The sequence below is a fragment of the Stegostoma tigrinum genome, chromosome 9 (assembly GCF_030684315.1).
Source record: "Stegostoma tigrinum isolate sSteTig4 chromosome 9, sSteTig4.hap1, whole genome shotgun sequence".
NCBI lineage: Eukaryota > Metazoa > Chordata > Chondrichthyes > Orectolobiformes > Stegostomatidae > Stegostoma > Stegostoma tigrinum.
The window spans coordinates 99,090,597-99,110,273 of NC_081362.1; the positions used below are offsets into that span (position 1 = coordinate 99,090,597).

Consider the following 19,677-nt stretch of genomic DNA (forward strand, 5'->3'; position numbering starts at 1 on the left):
GATGTAATTGATTAACCTAAAAAAACACTATTATTTATAATGAAAGGTTCCACCAGATGACTGGTGGTGGTTTAACCTGACGGTCTCCACACTAGGCGAAGGGTGATGTTGAGAAGGAGAGTCCTTCATGGCATTGTCAGCGACTGTGGAAATTGAACATTGCCCACCCCTCCCTCCTCATTGACCAACCCCCATTCCAACTCCATACCTACACTCACCTGTTCTGGCATCATTCCCGCCTCCTTGACCTGTCTGTCTTCTCTACACCTATCTGCTCCTCTATCCACCTTCTATCATCGCCTCCTCCTCTCTCTATTTATGTCAGAGCCCCCTTCCCCTCCCCACTTCTGAAGAAGGGTCCAGACCTGAAATGTCAGCTTTCCCATGCCTCTGATGCTGCTTGGTCTGCTGTGTTCATCCAGCTCTACACCTTGTTACCTCTGAACACATACTCCGCCAAGTTTGCTAACTGACTCCCTGCAGTTATTGTAACAAACAGTCTTACGCAGAGGGTGGTGCAATATGGAATGAACTGCCAGAGGAAATGGTGGAGGTGGATACAATCACAACACTTAAAATGTATCTAGATGGGTATGTGATTAGGAAGGGTTTAGATGGATATGGGCAATGCTGGCAAATGGGACTAAGTCAGATTGGGATGGGTTGTCGGTGTTGGATGAGTTGGACCAAAAATCTGTTTCCGTGCTGTATGGCTCTATGATACTATATGTTAAAAACAGATTAATTACAAATATTCAAATTTGAGCTATACCCTTTAAAATTCAAACACACACATACACATGTGGGATGATGGGACCATCAGATGAGCAGAGATTTTTTTTACTATTCACCCATGAGATGTGGATGTCGCTGCCTGGTCAGCATTTATTGCCTGTCCTTAGATGCCCTTGAGAAGGTGAAAAGGAAGGACAGTAGGAAAAGGGGTAATCAGTCATGGAGTCTAATGAAATAAAGGAGGCTTCAAATTGAAAGAAAAGGCATACAAAGTGGCAAAGACCAGTGGGAAACTAGAAGACTGGGAAATCTTTAAAGGTCAATTGAAAGCCACAAAAATGGCTACAGAGAAAAGTAAGATAGATTATGAGATTAAACTAGCTCAGAAATATAAAGGCAGGTACCAAACGTTTTGATAAATATATAAAATGAAGAAGCGTGGCTAAGGTAAACATTGGTTCTTTAGAGGAAGAGAAGCAGGATTTAATAATGGGGTTGAGGAAGCAGCTGCAACATTGAACAGGTAGTTTGTGGTCGGTCTTCACAGTGGAGGACACAAATAACCTGCCAGTAATTGATGACAAGGAGACTAACACAAGTGAGGACCTACGCAAGATCATTATCGTGAAAGAGATTGTGTAGGGTAAGCTAATAGAGCTAAAGGTAGACAAGGCTCCTGGCCCTGATGGAATGCATCCAGGGTACTACAAGAGATGGCAGGAGAACTAACAAATGCGCTCATGGTAATTTACCAAAATTTGCTGGACTCTGGGGCAGTTCCAGAAGATTGGAAAACAATATGATTTACTGTTTTAAAAAGGAGGCAGACATAAGATGGGGAATTATAGGCTGGTTAGTTAATCTTCTGTAGGGGGGGAAATGCTTGAATCTATTATCAAGGAAGAAATAGCAAAACATTTGGATAGAAATTGTTCCATTGGGCAGACACAGCATAGTTGCATGAAAGGCAGGTCTTGCTTGACTAATTTATTGGAATTCTATGAAGACATTATAAGCAACGTGGTGGACAACAGGGACACGGTAGATGTGGTCTGCCTAGATTTCCAAAAAGCATTCGACAAGATGCTGCACAAAATGCTGCTGCATAAGACAGAGGTGTATGACGTCGCAGGCAATGTACTGACATGGACTGGGGATTGGTTAATCAACAGGAAGCAAAGAGTGGGAATAAATGAGTGATTTTCTGGATGTGAAATTGCTTGCTGAGCTGGAAGGTTAGTTTTCAGACATTTCGTCACCATTCTAGGTAACATCAACAGTGAGCCTCTGACAAAGCGCTGGTGTTATATCCCGCTTTCTATTTATCTGGTTAGGTTTCCTTGGGTTGGTGATGTCATTTCCTGTTCTTTTTCTCAGGGGATGGTAGATTGGCTCCAAATCAATGTGTTTGATGATGGAGTTCCGGTTGGAATGCCAAGCTTCTAGGAATTCTCATGCGAGAATCAAATCAGAGTGATTTTCTGGTCGGCTAACAGTAACTTGTGGTGTGCCTCACGGATCAGTGCTGGCACTGCAATTGTTTATAATTACATAGCTGATTCGGAGTTGGGGACCACTTAAAATTACTCAAAATCTTAGAATGACTCTAAAAATGTCTTTGATAGTTTACAACCGCTAATAGTCATTGGGGACTCAATAGTTAGAGGGACTGATAGAAGGTTTGTCGGGAACGAAAAGAGACTCACGGTTGGTGTGTTGCCTCCCAGGTGCCAGGGTCCGTGATGTCTCGGATCGTGTGTTTAGGGTCCTGAGGGGAGAGGGTGACCAGCCCCAAGTCGTGGTCCACACAGGCACCAACGACATAGGTAGAAAGAGGGATAGGGATGTCAGGCAGGATTTCAGGGAGCTAGGGTGGAAGTTGAGAGCTAGAACAAACAGAGTGGTCATCTCTGGATTGTTACCCGTCCCACGTGACAGCGAGGCAAAGAACAGGGAGAGATTTCAGCTGAACACGTGGCTGCAGGAATGGTGCAGGAGGGAGGGCTTCAGGTACATGGACAATTGGTGTTCATTCTGGGGAAAGTGGGACCTCTACAAACAGGACGGTCTCCACTTGAACCAGAGGGGCACTAATATCCTGGGTGGGAAATTTGCTAGTGCTATTCGGGTGGATTTAAACTAGCTCAGAAGGGGGATGGGAAATTGAGGTGCAGTCCTATCACACAGGAGGATGAGCGTAGGGAGGTCATGGCCAGGACCTCACTGTCACAGGGGTGTGCTGGCAGACAGCAAGCTGGTTGAAGTGTGTCTACTTTAATGCCAGGAGCATCTGGAATAGGCAGGTGAGCTTGCAGCTTGGATAGGTACCTGGGACTTCGATGTTGTGGCCATTTCAGAGACATGGATAGAGCAGGGTCAGGTATGGATGTTGCAGGTTCCAGGATTTAGATCTTTCATTAAGGTCAGGGAAGGTGGTAAAAGAGGGGGAGGTGTGGGTTTGTTAGTCAAGGACAGTATAACGGTGGCTGAAAGAACTTTTGATGAGGACTCGTCTACTGAGGTTACCGAGGAAGGTTTGTCGACTGAGTCAGTATGGGTGGAAGTTAGGAACAGCAAGGGAGCAGTCACCTCATTGGGGGTTTTCTACAGACCCCCAAATAGCAGTTGGGAGATCGAAGAACTAATTGGCCGGCAGATTGTTGAAAAGTGCAAACGTTGCAGGGTTGTTGTTATGGGTGACTCCAACTTTCCCAATATTGACCGGAACCTCCTTAGTGCAGATGGTTTGGATGGAGCCGGTTTTGTCAGGTGTGTTCAGGAGGGTTTCCTTACTCAGTATGTGGACAGGCCGATGAGGGGGGAGGCCATTTTGGATTTGGTGCTCGGCAATGAGCCAGGACAGGTGTCAGATGTCGTGGTGGGAGAACACTTTGGCGACAGTGACCACAACAGCCTCACATTTACCATAGTCATGGAAAGGGAAAGGAGCAGTTACCAGGGGAAGATATTTAACTGGGGTAAAGGAAAGTATGACGCTATCGGGCAGGATTTGGGAAGTACAGATTGGGAGCAATTGTTCCACAGAAAGGGCACAGCAGACATGTGGAGGCTGTTTAAGGTGCAGTTGTTGCGAGTGATGTATAAATTTGTTCCTCTGAGACAGGTAACAAGGGGTAAGATTAAGGAGCCTTGGATGACCGGTACAGAGGTGCTTCTTGTCAGAAAGAAAAAGGCAGCTTACGTAAGGTGGTGGAAGCAATTGTCGAGCACAGCTTTTGAGGATTACAGGCTTGCTCAGAAGGAGGTCAAAAGTAGACTGAGGAGGGCCAGGAGGGGGCACGAAAAAGGCTTGGCAGGAAGGATTAGGGAGAACCAGAAGGCATTTTACTCATATGTGAGGAATAAGAGAATGATCAGGGAGAAGGTAGGGCCTATCAGGGATAGCGTAGGGAAGTTGTATGTGGAGTCTAAGCAGATAGGGGAAGCCCTAAATGAGTTTTTTGCTTCGGTTTTCACTAAGGAAAGGGACCTTGTTGTGAATGAGAACTTTGAGGAGCAGGAAAACAGGCTTGAACAGATCAAGATTGAGGAAGTTGATGTGCTGGAAATTTTGGCAAACATTAAGATTGATAAGTCCCCAGGGCCAGACCAGATTTATCCTAGGTTGCTCCAGGAAGTGAGAAAGGAGGTTGCTAAGCCGCTGGCGAAGATCTTTGCTTCCTCACTCTCCACGGGAGTCGTACCGGAAGATTGGAGGGTGGCAAATGTCATTCGTCTTTTCAAGAAAGGGAATAGGGAAATCCCTGGAAATTACAGACCAGTCAGTCTTGCGTCTGTAGTCAGCAAGGTTTTGGAAAGGATTCTGAGGGATAGGATTTATGACTATTTGGAAAAGCATAGCATGATTAAAGGGAGTCAGCATGGCTTTGAGAGGGGCAGGTCATTCCTTACAAATCTTATTGAGTTCTTTGAGGAAGTCACGAGACAGGTTGACGAGGGTCGAGCAGTGGATGTGGTGGACATGGACTTCAGCAAGGCATTTGATAGGTTTCCCCACGGCAGGCTCATTCATAAAGTCAGGAGGTATGGAATACAGGGTGATTTGGCCGACTGGATTCAGAACTGGTTGGCTGACAGGAGGCAGAGAGTGGTTGTAGATGGTAAATATTCTGCCTGGAGGTCAGTGCTGAGTGGTGTCATGCAGGGCTCTGTGAGAACATAGAACATAGAACATTACAGCACAGTACAGGCCCTTCAGCCCTCGATGTTGTGCCGACCTGTCATACCAATCTCAAGCCCATCTAACCGACACTATTCCATGTGCGTCCATACGCTTGTCCAATGACGACTGACATGTACCTAAAGTTGGCGAATCCACTACTGTTGCAGGCAAAGCGTTCCATTCCCTTACTACGCTCCGAGTAAAGAAACTACCTCTGACATCTGTCCTATATCTTTCACCCCTCAATTTAAAGCGATGCCCCCTCGTGCTCACCGTCACCATCCTAGGAAAAAGGCTCTCCCTATCCACCCTATCTAACCCTCTGATTATTTTATATGTTTCAATTAAGTCACCTCTCAACCTTCTTCTCTCTTATGAAAACAGCCTCAAGTCCCTCAGCCTTTCCTCGTCAGACCTTCTCTCCATACCAAGCAACATCCTAGTAAATCTCCTCTGCACCCTTTCCAAAGCTTCCACATCCTTCTTATAATGCGGTGACCAGAACTGTACACAATACTCCAAGTGCGGCCGCACCAGAGTTTTATACAGCTTCACCATAACCTCTTGGTTCCGGAACTCGATCCCTCTATTAATAAAAGCTAAAACACTGTATGCCTTCTTAACAGCCCTGTCAACCTGGGTGGCAACTTTCAAGGATCTGTGTACATGGACACACATGGATCTCTCTGCTCATCTACACTACTAAGAATCTTACCATTAGCCCTGTACTTTGCCTTCTGGTTACTTCTACCAAAGTGCATTACCTCACACTTGTCTGCATTAAACTCCATTTGCCACCTCTCAGCCCAGCTCTGCAGCTTATCTATGTCTCTCTGCAACCTACAGCATCCTTCGTCACTATCCACAACTCCACTGACCTTAGTATCGTCTGCAAATTTACTGACCCATCCTTCTAAGCCCTCATCCAGGCCATTTATAAAAATGACAAACAGCAGTGGACCCAACACCGACCCTTGCTGTACATCACTAGTAACTGGTCTCCAGGATGAACATTTCCCATCAACTACAACCCTCTGTCTTCTTTCAGCAAGCCAATTTCCAATGCAAACTGCTATATCTCCCACAATCCCATTCCTCAGCATTTTGTACAATAGCCTATTGTGGGGAACCTTATCGAACGCCTTGCTGAAATCCATATACACCACATCAACCGGTTTACTCTCATCTACCTGTTTGGTCACCTTCTCTAAGAACTCAATAAGGTTTGTGAGGCACGACCTTCCCTTCACAAAACCGTGCTGACTATCCCTAATCAATTTCTTCTTTTCTAGATGATTATAAACCGTATCCCTTATAACCTTTTCCAACACTTTACCAACAACTGAGGTAAGGCTCACTGGTCTATAATTACCAGGGTTGTCTCTACTCCCCTTCTTGAACAGGGGAACCACATTTGCTATCCTCCAGTCCTCTGCTCTTTGTAGATTTTATAAATGACTTGGATGAGGAGGTTGAGGGGTGGGTTAGTATGTTTGCTGATGGAGGTTGGAGGTGCCGTTGATAGTATCGAGGGCTATTGCAGTCTTCAGCGAGACATTGACAGAATGCAGGGCTGGGCTGAGAAATGGCAGATGCAGTTCAACCTGGATAAATGCGAAGTGATGCATTTTGGAAGGTCGAACTTAAATGCTGAATATAGGATTAAAGGCAGGATTCTCGGCAGTGTGGAGGAACAGCGGGATCTTGGTGTTCAAGTGCATAGCTCCCTCAAAGTTGCCACCCAGATGGATAAGGTTGTTAAGAAAGCAGATGGTGTTTTGGCTTTCATTAACAGCGGGATCGGGTTTAAGAGGCACGAGATTATGCTGCAGCTCTACAAAACCCTGGTGAGGCCACACTTGGATTATTGTATCCAGTTCTGGTCGCCCTATTATAGGAAAGAAGTGGAGGCTTTGGAGAGGGTGCAAAGGAGGTTTACCAGGATGCTGCCTGGACTGGAGAGCTTGTCTTACAACGAGAGGTTGACTGAGCTCGGACTTTTCTCTCTGGAGAGAAGGAGGAAGAGAGGTGACCTGATCGAGGTGTACAAGGTAATGAGAGGCATGGATAGAGTCGATAGCCAGAGACTTTTCCCCAGGGCAGGATTGACTGCTACGAGGGGTCATAGTTTTAAGGCGTTAGGAGGATGGTATAGAGGAGACATCAGAGGGAGGTTCTTCACCCAGAGAGTTGTGAGCGCATGGAATAGTTTTCCAGTGATCGTCATAGAAGCGGAGTCATTAGTGACATTTAAGCGACTGCTGGGCACGCACATGGACAGCAGTGAATTGAGGGGAATGTAGGTTAGGTTATTTTATTTTTGGAGTGGGATTATTCCACGGCACAACATCGACCCTCCAACCCTGCACCAATCGAGATCCTCTGTCTAACCTGCCATCTATTTTCTAACGCTCTGTGTCCATTTGCTTCCTGCCCATCAATGTACCTGTCCAGATATATCTTAAAAGATGCTAACGTGTCTGTGTCTACCACCTCCGCTGGCAATGCGTTCCAGGTGCCCACCACCCTCTGTGTAAAGAACTTTTCATGCATATCTCCCTTAAATTTTCCTCCTCTCATTTTGAACTCATGACCTCTATTAATTGAGTCCCCCACTCTGGGAAAAAGCTTCTTGCTATCCACCCTGTCTATACCCCTCATGATTTTGTATACCTCAACCAGGTCCCCCCTCAATCTCTGTCTTTCTAATGAAAATAATCCTAATCTATTCAACCTCTCTTCATAGCTAGCATCCTCCATACCAGGCAGCATCCTGCTGAACATCCTCTGCAAAGCATCCACATCCTTTTGGTAATGTGGTAACCAGAACTGTACACAGTACTCCAAATGTGGTCGAACCAAAGTCTTATACAACTGTAACATGACCTGCCAACTCTTGTACTCAATACCCCGTCCGATGAAGGAAAGCATGCTATATGCTTTCTTGACCACCCTATTGACCTGTGTTGCCACCTTCAGGGAACAATGGATTTGAACACCCAGATCTCTCTTATCAATTTTCCGCTCGTCTTTTCCATTTACCACAGTTCGCTCTTGAATTAGATCTTCCAAAATGCATCACCTCGCATTTGCTTGGATTGAACTCCATCTGCCATTTATCTGCCCAACTCTCCAATCTATCTATATTCTGCTGTAATCTCTGACAGTCCCCTTCACTATCAGCTACTCCACCAATCTTAGTGTCATCTGCAAACTTGCTGATCAGACCACCTACACCTTCCTCCACATCATTTATGCATATCACAAACAACAGTGGTCCCAGCACAGATCCCTATGGAAACCCACTGGTCACAGTTCTCCATTTTGAGAAAATCACTTCTACTACTGCTCTCTGTCTCCTGTTGCCCAGCCAGTTTTTTAACCATCTAGTTGGCACACCCTGGACCCCATATGACTTCACTTTCTCCATCAGCCTGCCATGGGCAACCTTATCAAACGCCTTACTGAAGTCCATGTATATGACATCTACAGCCTTTCCCTCATCAATCAACTTGGTAAGACATGACCTTCCCTTCAAAAAACCATGCTGCCTATCACTGATAAGCCTATTTTCTTCCAAATGGGAATAGATCATATCCCTCAGTATCTTCTCCAGCAGCTTCCCAACCACTGATGTCACGTTCACCGGTCGAAAATTATGTGGATTACCGTTCTTTAACAAGGGGACATCATGAGCAAGTCTCCAGTCCTCCAGGACCTCACCCGTGTCTAAGGATGCTGCAAAGATATCTGTTAAGGCCCCAGCTATTTCCTCTCTCGCGTCTCTCAGCAACCTGGGATAGATCCCATCCGAACCTGGGGACTTGTCCTAAAGTTAAGATAGGTAATTCTTCAAACAGTAAAGGAATTAAAAGTTATGGTGTGTGCGGGTAACTGGAGCTTAGTCCATGAAAAGATCAGCCATGATCTTAATCGAATGGCGGACCAGACTCAAGAAGCCAGATGGTCTATTCGTGCACCTGGATCTTATGTTCTAAGGTTATGTTGAGCTGGCATCTTGTACCTCTGCAGGCTCCCTGCTGTATTCAGACCCATAACATTGTTAGAGACAGAATTCCAGGATTTTTGACCCAGTGATAGTGAAGGAATGGTAATGTATTTCAAAGTCAGGATGGCAAATTAGGGTCACCTGTATGGATTGATCAGGCATGTGTACGGACTGACCAGGTCACGTGTACGGACTAAAGAAAAACGAAAAGAACTGTGGATGCCGTAAATCAGGAACAAAAACAAAAAGTTGCTGGAGAACCTCAGCAGGTCTGGCAGCATCTGTGAATTAGAAAACAGTTAACATTTCAGGTCCGGTGAAATTCTGCTCAATCTAAACCCCTAACAGGAAGTGAATCCCAGTCAATGTTGGGAAAAATGAAAATCTTCCATCACCACCACCCTGTTTCTTCTACACCTTTCCATTATCTGTTTACATATTTGTACCTCTATCTCACGCTGGCTGTTGGGAGGCCTGTAGTACAGCCCCAGCATTGTTACTGCATCCTTCCTATTTCTGAGTTCTACCCATATTGCCTCACTGCTCGAGTCCTCTATAGTGCCGTCCTTCAGTGTGGCTGTGATATCCTCTTTGACCAGTCATGAAACTCCTCCACCCCTTTTACCTCCCTCTCTATCCCACTTGAAGAATCTATAGCCTGGAATATATAGTTGCCAATCATGCCCTTCCCTCAACCACGTCTCACTAATAGCAATAACATCATATTTCCAGGTACCGATCCAAGCCCTAAACTCATCTGCCTTATCTAGTACACTTCTCGCATTAAAACAAATGCACCTCAGACCACCTGTCCCTTTGTGTTCATCTGCTCTCCGACTACTATTCCCTTTAATCACGCTGACTGCATTACCTAGTTCCCTACAGGCTTTCGTTACTACCTCCTTTCTGTCCAATATTTGGTTCCCATCAACCTGCCACATTAGTTTAAACCCTCCCCCACAGCATTAGCAAAAGCACCCCCAAGGACATTGATTCCAGTCCAGCCCAGGTGTAGACCGTCCAATTTGTAATAGTCCCATCTTCTTCAGAACCGGTTCCAATGTCCCAAAAATCTGATCCCCTCCCTCCTGCACCATCTTTCAAGCCACTCCCACATATATCAGTTCACTCACCTTCCAAGAGCGCAATTCGACCATTTCCACTCAGCTCCGCTGCCGAAATGAAGAACTTACCTCCGGGCAGCCCCCTGGTCCTCGCTCTCACCACACCTGCTGCTGCAGCAAAAAACATGTGAGGCTCCTGAATTCTCACATTGCACTGAAGGAGCATGACATGTGTCTGGGATCTCCTGCCATGATTTAGCCCCTAAGCTAGCTTAACAACAACAACAACAGCAAAACCAAGAGAAAATAGGAGAGAAGAAAAACTACTCACCAGTCACTCACTTACCTGCCGACTGTGGCTTCATGGTTCAGCTTCTTTCTCCTTCTCCTTCTCCCTCACCCTCATGTCTTGCACAGCTGCAGTAGTTTGCTCCTCCTGCTATCACCTTTCCTTACCACTGATGGGCCTCCTCACCAAAGCCTATTCACTTAAGCCTATAATTAACCCTCCAGCAGCACTGCAACCATAAATTAGCACTTCTCAAAATGGCTGCTCCAGAAATGTCCAGTCTGCTATCGCTCTCCTTCCTTGTATTTGTTCTTGGGCAGTGACCAGAATCCTTCTCACTCACTGCTCAGCAGCAGGCTCTATTGGATGCCATTTTGCACCATCTGATACCAGTTCTTCTGCGTTCCCCTCTTGGTCTGTGACTGAGATGACTCCTCCCAGAATCCTCCTCAGTTGCTTCTCAGCAACGCCCCCTGTCATAGGTTTAAGGTGAAAGGGGAGTTGATACAAAAGGGTCCAGTGGGGCAAATTTTCCACACAGAGGGTGTTGGTGTAAGGGTATTGGTGGACGCGAGTACAATCTTGTCACTTAAGAAACATTTGGACAGGTACATGGATGGACTAGATTTGGGGTGAGCTGGACCAAACTTGGGCAAAAGTGTCTAGATTAATTGTGAACACTTGGGGGCATGGACAATTTGGGCCAAGGACCTGTTTCCATGCTGTGAACCTCTATGACTCTGTGGCCTCAAGGCATGGGAGCAGATTATGGCAATTCAGCCCATCAGGTCTGCTACGCCATTTGGTCATGACTGATATGTTTCTCAGCCCAATTCTTCTGCCTTGTCCCCATAACCCCTCATTCTCTTACTAATCAACAGCCTATCTATCTCTGTCTTAAATACACTCAATGAATTGGCCTGCACAGCCTTCTGCAGCATGATTTCCACAGTTACACCACCCTCTGGCTAAAGCCATTCCTCCTCATCTCAGTTTAAAGGATTGTCCTTTCACTCTGAGGCAGTGCCCTTGGGTCCTAGCTTCTCCAACTCATGGAAATATATCCGCATCCATTCTATCCAGATCCCTCAGTATTCTAAGTTTCAATCAGATTTCCCCCTCATCCATCTAAACTCCATTGAGTTCCGAACCAGAGTCCTCAACTGCTCCATACATAACAAGTCTTTTATCTCTGAGATCATTCTTGTACAAAGAACAAAGAAAATTACAGAACAGGAACAGGCCCTTCAACCCTCCAAGCCTGCACCAAGCAAGATCCTCTGTCTAACCTGTCATCTATTTTCTAACGGTCTGTGTCCATTTGCTCTCTGCCCATCCATGTACCTGTCCAAATATATCTTAAAAGACGCTAACGTGTCTGCGTCTAGCACCTCTGCTGGCAACGCGTTCCAGGCACCCACCACACTCTGTGTAAAGAACTTTCCACGCATATCTCCCTTAAACTTTCCTCCTCTCACTTTGAACTCATGACCCCTAGTAATTGAGGCCCCCATTCTGGGAAAAAGCTTCTTGCTATCCACCCTGTCTATACCTCTCATGATTTTGTAGACCTCAACCAGGTCTCCCCTCAATCTCCATCTTTCTCATGAAAATAATCCTAAGCTATTCAACCTCGCTTCATAGCTAGCATCCTCCATGCCAGGCAACATCCTGGTGAACCTCATCTGCAAAGTGTCCACATCCTTTTGGTAATGTGGTAACCAGAACTGTGCACAGTACTCCAAATGTGGTCAAACCAAAGTTTTATACAACTGTAACATGACCTGCCAACTCTTGTACTCAATATCCCGTCCAATGAAGGAAAGCATGCCATATGCCTTCTTGACCACCCTATTGACCTGCGTTGCCACCTTCAGGGAACAATGGATTTGAACACCCAGATCTCTCTCATCAATTTTCCGCACATCTTTTCCATTTACTGTATAGTTCGCTCTTGAATTAGATCTTCCAAAATGCATCACCTCGCATTTGCTTGGATTGAACTCCATCTGCCATTTATCTGCCCAACTCTCCAGTCTATCTATATTCTGCTGTAAGCTCTGACAGTCCCCTTCATTATCTGCTACTCCACCAATCTTAGTGTCATCTGCAAACTTGCTGATCAGACCACCTACACCTTCCTCCAGATCATTTATGTATATCACAAACAACAGTGGTCCCCGCACGGACCCCTATGGAAACCCACTGGTCACAGTTCTCCATTTTGAGAAAATCGCTTCTACTACTGCTGTCTGTCTCCTGTTGCCTAGCCAGTTTTTTTAACCATCTAGTTGGCACACCCTGGACCCCATATGACTTCACTTTCTCCATCAGCCTGCCATGGGCAACCTTATCAAACGCCTTACTGAAGTCCATGTATATGACATCTACAGCCTTTCCCTCATCAATCAACTTGGTAAGACATGACCTTCCCTGCACAAAACCATGCTGCCTATTACTGATAAGCCTATTTTCTTCCAAATGGGAATAGATCATATCCCTCAGTATCTTCTCCAGCAGCTTCCCAACCACTGACGTCAGGCTCACCAGTCGAAAATTATCTGGATTACCTTTGCTACCCTTCTTACACAAGGGGACAACATGAGCAAGTCTCCAGTCCTCCGGGACCTCACCCGTGTCTAAGGATGCTGCAAAGATATCTGTTAAGGCCCCAGCTATTTCCTCTCTCGCTTCTCTCAGCAACCTGGGATAGATCCCATCCGAACATGGGGATTTGTCCACCTTAATGACTTTTAGGATATCCAACACTTCCTGACTCCTTATGCCAACATGACCTAGAGTAAGCAAACATCTATCCCTAAACTCAGCATCTGTCATGTCCTTCTCCTTGGTGAATACTAATGCAAAGTACTCGTTAAGAATGTCACCCATTTTTTCTGACTCAACACATAATTGGCTGGCCAACAGAAGACAGCGAGTGGTAGTAGAAGGAAAATATTCTGCCTGGAAGTCAGTGGTGGGTGGTGTTCCACAGGGCTCTGTCCTTGGGCCTCTACTGTTTATAATTTTTATTAATGACTTAGATGAGGGGATTGAAGGATGTGTCAGCAAGTTTGCAGACGACACAAAGGTCGGAGGTGTCGTTGACAGTATAGAGGGCTGTTGTAGGCTGCAGCGGGACATTGACAGGATGCAGAGATGGGCTGAGAGGTGGCAGATGGAGTTCAACCTGGATAAATGCGAGGTGATGCATTTTGGAAGGTCGAATTTGAAAGCTGAGTACAGGATTAAGGATAGGATTCTTGGCAGTGTGGAGGAACAGAGGGATCTTGGTGTGCAGATACATAGATCCCTTAAAATGGCCACCCAAGTGGACAGGGTTGTTAAGAAAGCATATGGTGTTTTGGCTTTCATTAACAGGGGGATTGAGTTTAAGAGTCGTGGGATCTTGTTGCAGCTCTATAAAACTTTGGTTAGACCGCACTTGGAATACTGCGTCCAGTTCTGGTCGCCCTATTATAGGAAAGATGTGGATGCTTTGGAGAGGGTTCAGAGGAGGTTTACCAGGATGCTGCCTGGACTGGAGGGCTTATCTTATGAAGAGAGGTTGACTGAGCTCGGACTTTTTTCATTGGAGAAAAGGAGGAGGAGAGGGGACCTAATTGAGGTATACAAGATAATGAGAGGCATAGATAGAGTTGATAGCCAGAGACTATTTCCCAGGGCAGAAATGGCTAACACGAGGGGTCATAGTTTTAAGCTGGTTGGAGGAAAGTATAGAGGGGATGTCAGAGGCGGGTTCTTTACACAGAGAGTTGTGAGAGCATGGAATGCGTTGCCAGCAGCAGTTGTGGAAGCAAGGTCATTGGGGTTATTTAAGAGACTGCTGGACATGCAAATGGTCACAGAAATTTGAGGGTGCATACATGAGGATCAATGGTCGGCACAACATTGTGGACTGAAGGGCCTGTTCTGTGCTGTACTGTTCTATGTTCTATGTTCTATGTTCTATAACTTTCCTTCTTTGCCCTTAAGTGGGCCAATCCTTACTCTAGTTACCCTCTTGCTCTTTATATATGAATAAAAGGCTTTGGGATTTTCCTTAACCATGTTTTCCAGCAATATCTCATGTCCTCTCTTAGCCCTCTTAACCCCTCATTTCAGATTCGCTCTGCATTCCCCATTTTCTTCCAAAGCTTCGTCTATCTTCAGTCACCTAGGCCTCATGTATGCTTCCTTTTTCCACTTGGCTAGTCTCACAATTTCACCTGTCATCCATGGTTCCCTAATCTTGCCATTTCTATCCGTCATTTTCACAGGAACATGTCTCTCCTGCATGCTAATCAACCTCTCTTTAAAGGCCTCCCACATATCAAATGGGGATTTACCTTCAAACAGTTTCTCCCAATCTATATTCCCCAGATCCTGCTGAATTTTGGTATATTTGGCCTTCCCCCAGTTTAGAACTCTTCCTTTAGGACCACTCTTATCTTTGTCCATGAGTATTGTAAAACTTACTGAATTGTGTCACTATTTCCAAAGTAGTCCCCCACTGTAATTTCAACCTTCTCTGGAACCGTTCCTCCAACACTAGCATAATTTTCCTTTGACACAGGGCCCGAAACTGCTCACAGTATTCCAAATGCGGTCTGCCAGAGCCTTATACAAACTCAGCAGTATATACTTGCTATTGTATTGTAGCCCTCTTGAAATGAGTGCTAAAATTGCATTTGCCTTTCTAAATGCTGATTGAACCTGCATGTTAACCTTAACAGAATCCTTGAGAACTCCCAAATCACTTTGCACTTCAGATTTCTGAAGCCTTTCCCAATTTAGAAAAATGTCCACATCTCTATTCTTTGTATCAAAGTGCATGACCTCAGACTTACCCAAAATGTATTCCACCTGCCACTTCTTTGCCCACCCTCTGAACCTATCTCTGCAGTCTTCCCATTTCCTCAACACTACCTGCTCACCTATCTTTGCATCATCCGTAAATTTAGCAACAATGCCCTCAGTTCCCTCATCCAGATCATTAATGTATAACATAAATAGTTGCGGTTCCAATATGGACACCTGTGGTAGAGCACTAGTCACCAGCTGCCATTCTGAAAAAGGCCCCTTTTGGAATATTAAAATCAATGGATACACTGATTCTACTTCCACGTCCTTTAAGACCCTAGGATGTAAGCCATCAGGTCCTGGGGACTTGTCTTCAATCCCAGTAGTTTGCTTTTTACTTTTTCCCTAGTGATGATAATTGTTCTAACTTCTTCCTTTTCTATAACTTCTGCATTTCCTGCTACTATTGGGTTGGCACTCATGTTCTCTAACAAGCAAAAAATTGATTTAGTGTCTCTGTCATTTATGGGGGGGAGTCTTGGCATTAGCGCTAGACTATTAATTCAGAGGCCCAGATAACATGCTGCCACTTGAATTCCTGCTATTGCAGATGATGCAATTTGATTTTTGTTTAAAAATCTGGAATTAAGAGTTTAACGATGACAGTGAAACAATTTCTGATTTTTGGGAAAAACTCATCTGGCTCACTAATGCCTTTTAGGCAGGAAATCTATCATCCGGTCCTACTGACATGTGACTCCAGGCCGACAGCAGTGTAACTGCCCTCTAGGCAATAAATGCTGGCTTTGTGATATGGATGCATGACTGAATTTTTAAAAATAAATCCTGTGTACCCCGCTACTAACTCCCCAATCTTATGTTCCAAGTGACCAACATTCACTTTAGCTACAAACCAAAAGTTGCTGGTAAAGCTCAGCAGGTCTGGCAGCATCTGTGAAGAAAAAAATCAGAGTTAACATTTCGGGTCCGGTGACCGGTTCTGAGGGAGGGTCACTGGACCCGAAATGCTAACCCTGATATTTTTCTTCACAGATGCGGTCAGACCTGCTGAGATTTTCCAGTAAATTCTGTTTCTGTTCCTGATTTACAACATCCTCAGTGCTTTCAGTTTTTATTCACTTTAGCCACTCTCTTCCTTTCTACATACTTACAGAATCTTTTGCTATCAGATTTTATATTTTGCTTTAGTTTTTCATAACTTATCTTTGCTCTTTTTATTACTTTTTTAGTAACCCTTCGTGGTTCTTTAAAAGTTTCCAATCTTTCAGCCTGCCAGTCACCTTTGCTCTATGATATGTCTTACTTTTGTTTGTCTTTATGCTATTTTTTAACTTCATTGATTAGCCATGCATATTCTTTCCCCATCTTACAATCTTTCTTTCTTACTGGAATATATTTCAGTTTGGAGCAATTAAGTATCTCCTTAAATATCTGCCACTGTTTTTACTAGGTCCTATCTTTCAATTTCCCTGCCTATTCCACTAGGGCCAAACCTGTCCTCATACCAATGTAACTGCTTTTATTTAACTCCAGAACACTAGTTCAGTTTCTCTCTCTCCAACTGGTTTTGAAATTCTAGCATGCATTGGTTATGATTGTGTGCAGAACTGTGATCTTATTATGTCTACTCTATCACATTCACCCCCGGCTACCCTTTGATTCCCTGCCCAACAAGAATCCATCACTTCTACCTTAAAAATAGCATTGTAGTCACTGGAATTTAGTAAGTTAAACAGTGATTTGATTGAACCTTTCGATATACTAAAAGCAGCAAATAGGGTAAATAATTTCTGGCGCTTTGGAAGTCAAAGCGCCATTGTCAGAATATGAGAGGCAGGCTTTTCAGGAGTCAAATTATGAAAGATTTCTCCACAGAACAAGTTGCAAAATATTGAACTGAAATCAAAATTGATGCTAGATTGTTATTTTAAGCCTAATGCTGGAAATAGTTTCTTAGCTATTATTATTAAGAATACGTGGAGCTGTTCGCAGATGCACCATGATCTCATTTAACAGCAGAACAGGCTGAAGGGCCTAAGTGACCTCTTCCTGTTCCTCCATTAAATGTTGTTCTGATTGTGCCTTCCAGATAAATGATAAATCTTTTAAAAGGTGGAAAAGCTGTGACCTACAAAGAGGGAGGTAGAGTGGTAGTGTTAGTGCCTGGAGGGGATTGACGGCAGTGGAAAGTGGCGTTGAAGATCAGGTGACTTTGGAGGAGAGAAAGGGACAGTTACCATGATTGTGGGGAAGGGTGACATTGGAAAATTGGATAATAGTTAGGGAAACAAGAGGAGACAATTAGACTTTCTCAAAGGAGGCACCCAACAATGGCTATTCATGGGATAGTGGATCAAACATGGTTTGGTTGGTCTCTAGAGTGATTTGTGGGTGACTGGTTAGCTTATCTCCTTGTCTTATTGATGAAAGAAGTGAGAAAAGTCTAAATCTGGTTCTTCATTGTATTGTCTTTTCTAGGAATTGAAGGACCCCCTGGACTGCCTGGACCACCTGGACCACAAGGTAGGGCATGCCCATTAAGACCAGTTTTCTGTGCTGTCCCACAGTATCAACTTCTATGCTCCTCCATCTCTATCCCTGCTATAACCTGTCATACCAGGGATGATGTCATAGCCAATTTACCCACTTCTGGTTCAATCATCAGCCAAGTAATAGAAGATATTCTTGCTCAGAGCTCTTATGGCACTATATCAGTGTCCTTACCTCTGTGCCGGGAGGCCTGGTTTCAAGTTATATCCAGAGGTGCGACATAACATGCTGGAACAGGTTGATTGAAAAATATCTAGATGTTCTTGGCAGGACCTTCAGTGGCACTTACTCACCAAAAAAACAATTCTTTCAGATGTAGTGTCAGTGTCTCTGATTCTGTGTCTTCCAGTGTTCTACCCTTCTTTTCTGGTGTGGTTGACCATACTCCGTGTATTTTGAATTCTGATGCATTGTAATTCTCTCAGGTCCTGCTGGCGAAGATGCCTTCATTGAACGGATTTCATTCTCAGCGGCTCTCACCACCCCTCAACTCAATCCTGGGACAATCCTTTTTGATAAGGTGATGGTGAATGATGGAAACCATTACAATCCAAACACAGGTGAGACCTGGGCTCTCTACTTTAACTACTTTCAAATCTTTTGATCGTCCCCTTTAACCTTGAAAGCACTCTCTCCTGTTGTTTTCAGGTATCTTTACCGTTCCATATGATGGTCGTTATTTCATTAGTGCCATTCTAACCGGACATCGCAACCAGAGGATTGAAGCAGTTCTTGCAAAATCTAACATAGGACTGGCAAGGATTGACTCAGGGGGTTTTCAACCCGAAGGACTGGAGAACAGGCCCGTGCTGGGGAACCAACCTATCTCAGCATCCCTGGGAATTTTCAACATCATCTTACCACTCCGCCAAGGTGACACTGTCTGTATTGATCTGGTTACAGGCAGACTGGCCCATTCAGATGAACCACTGACTGTTTTTAATGGGGTTCTTTTGTATGATGATGAAGATATTTGATGAATGGTCCTCCTGGGGAATACCCTCTCTTGAGGGCAGTACTTAAACAGAAATATATTCAGAGCTCTTTCATACCAACTACAAGATTGAGAGACCAATCTCCACACTGCTGAAGAAGGGTCACTGGACCCAAAATGTTAACTCTGCTTTCTCTCCACAGATGCTGCAAGATCTGCTGAGTCTCTCCAGCAATTTCTGTTTTTGCTCCACACTGCGGCTGAAGTATTTAATATAATGTAAGGTATGCAACAATCTCTGGGACCAACTGATGTTGCAGGAGGGAGCTCAAAAACCAAGGCTTTCAAATTCTGACCTCCCACCCCTATTTTACCTTTTTAAAAAAGATGTACATTTAACTAAAGACTTGACCCAATGTCCAGGATCCGGCAGATGGCTGAGGAAGTTTGGTGTCTGAAATATGGAGAAGAATTGAAGGAACTGAGTTTCTTGTGAAAACTGTCAGTTCACAGGTGATTGTTTATTAATAAAAAGTTCACTTTTTTAATGCTGGTATTGTCTCATTGTATCCAACCAAAGTTGTTTGGAACCTTGATTGATTTCAAACACTTCCTCCATTCTCCCTCCTCTGTGAGGGTGTAGGCAGGAGACAGAGACACAATATGACATTTAGATCTGGTAAGTGGTGATTTAAGTGCATGTGCAAATTTGGTACGTGAGAGAAAGATGTGCTTTAAGTGAGGTCTATTGCAATTAATAAAGTATTCTGTATGAGTTGGATGTATCAGTGCTGGTAAGGTTTAGCATTGGGACATAAGAAGAGTTATAAGGTTTATAAGTGCCTAAAAAGGAACAGTGCACTAAAGTGAATATTGGTCTCTTAGAGGATGAGACTATAGAATTGGACATGGGGAACATAGAAATGGGAGAGACACTAAATCAACAATTTACTTCAGTTTTCATGATAAAAGACACTGAAACTATCCTAACAGTAACAGGTAATGCAGAGGTTATTGAGAAGGAAGAACTTAAAACTAATCACTACCACTAGGGAAAAATAAGTAGTGAGCAAATTATTGGTATTGGAG

At 44.4% G+C, this 19,677-nt stretch overlaps 1 protein-coding gene across 2 annotated transcripts in view; it reads left to right on the top strand.

Annotated features, from left to right (window-relative positions):
* LOC125455135 (EMILIN-1-A-like) overlaps nucleotides 1-19,136 on the top strand; it is a 33,575-nt gene extending 14,439 nt beyond the window's left edge. For both annotated transcript variants that reach the window (XM_048536787.2, XM_048536788.2), the window contains exons 5-7: nucleotides 17,583-17,627; nucleotides 18,080-18,214; nucleotides 18,303-19,136. In XM_048536787.2, the coding sequence (XP_048392744.1) occupies nucleotides 17,583-17,627; nucleotides 18,080-18,214; nucleotides 18,303-18,631 (509 nt within the window). In that variant the 3' untranslated portion in view covers nucleotides 18,632-19,136. The remainder of the gene's footprint in view (nucleotides 1-17,582; nucleotides 17,628-18,079; nucleotides 18,215-18,302) is intronic.
* Nucleotides 19,137-19,677: the final 541 nt, after the last annotated feature.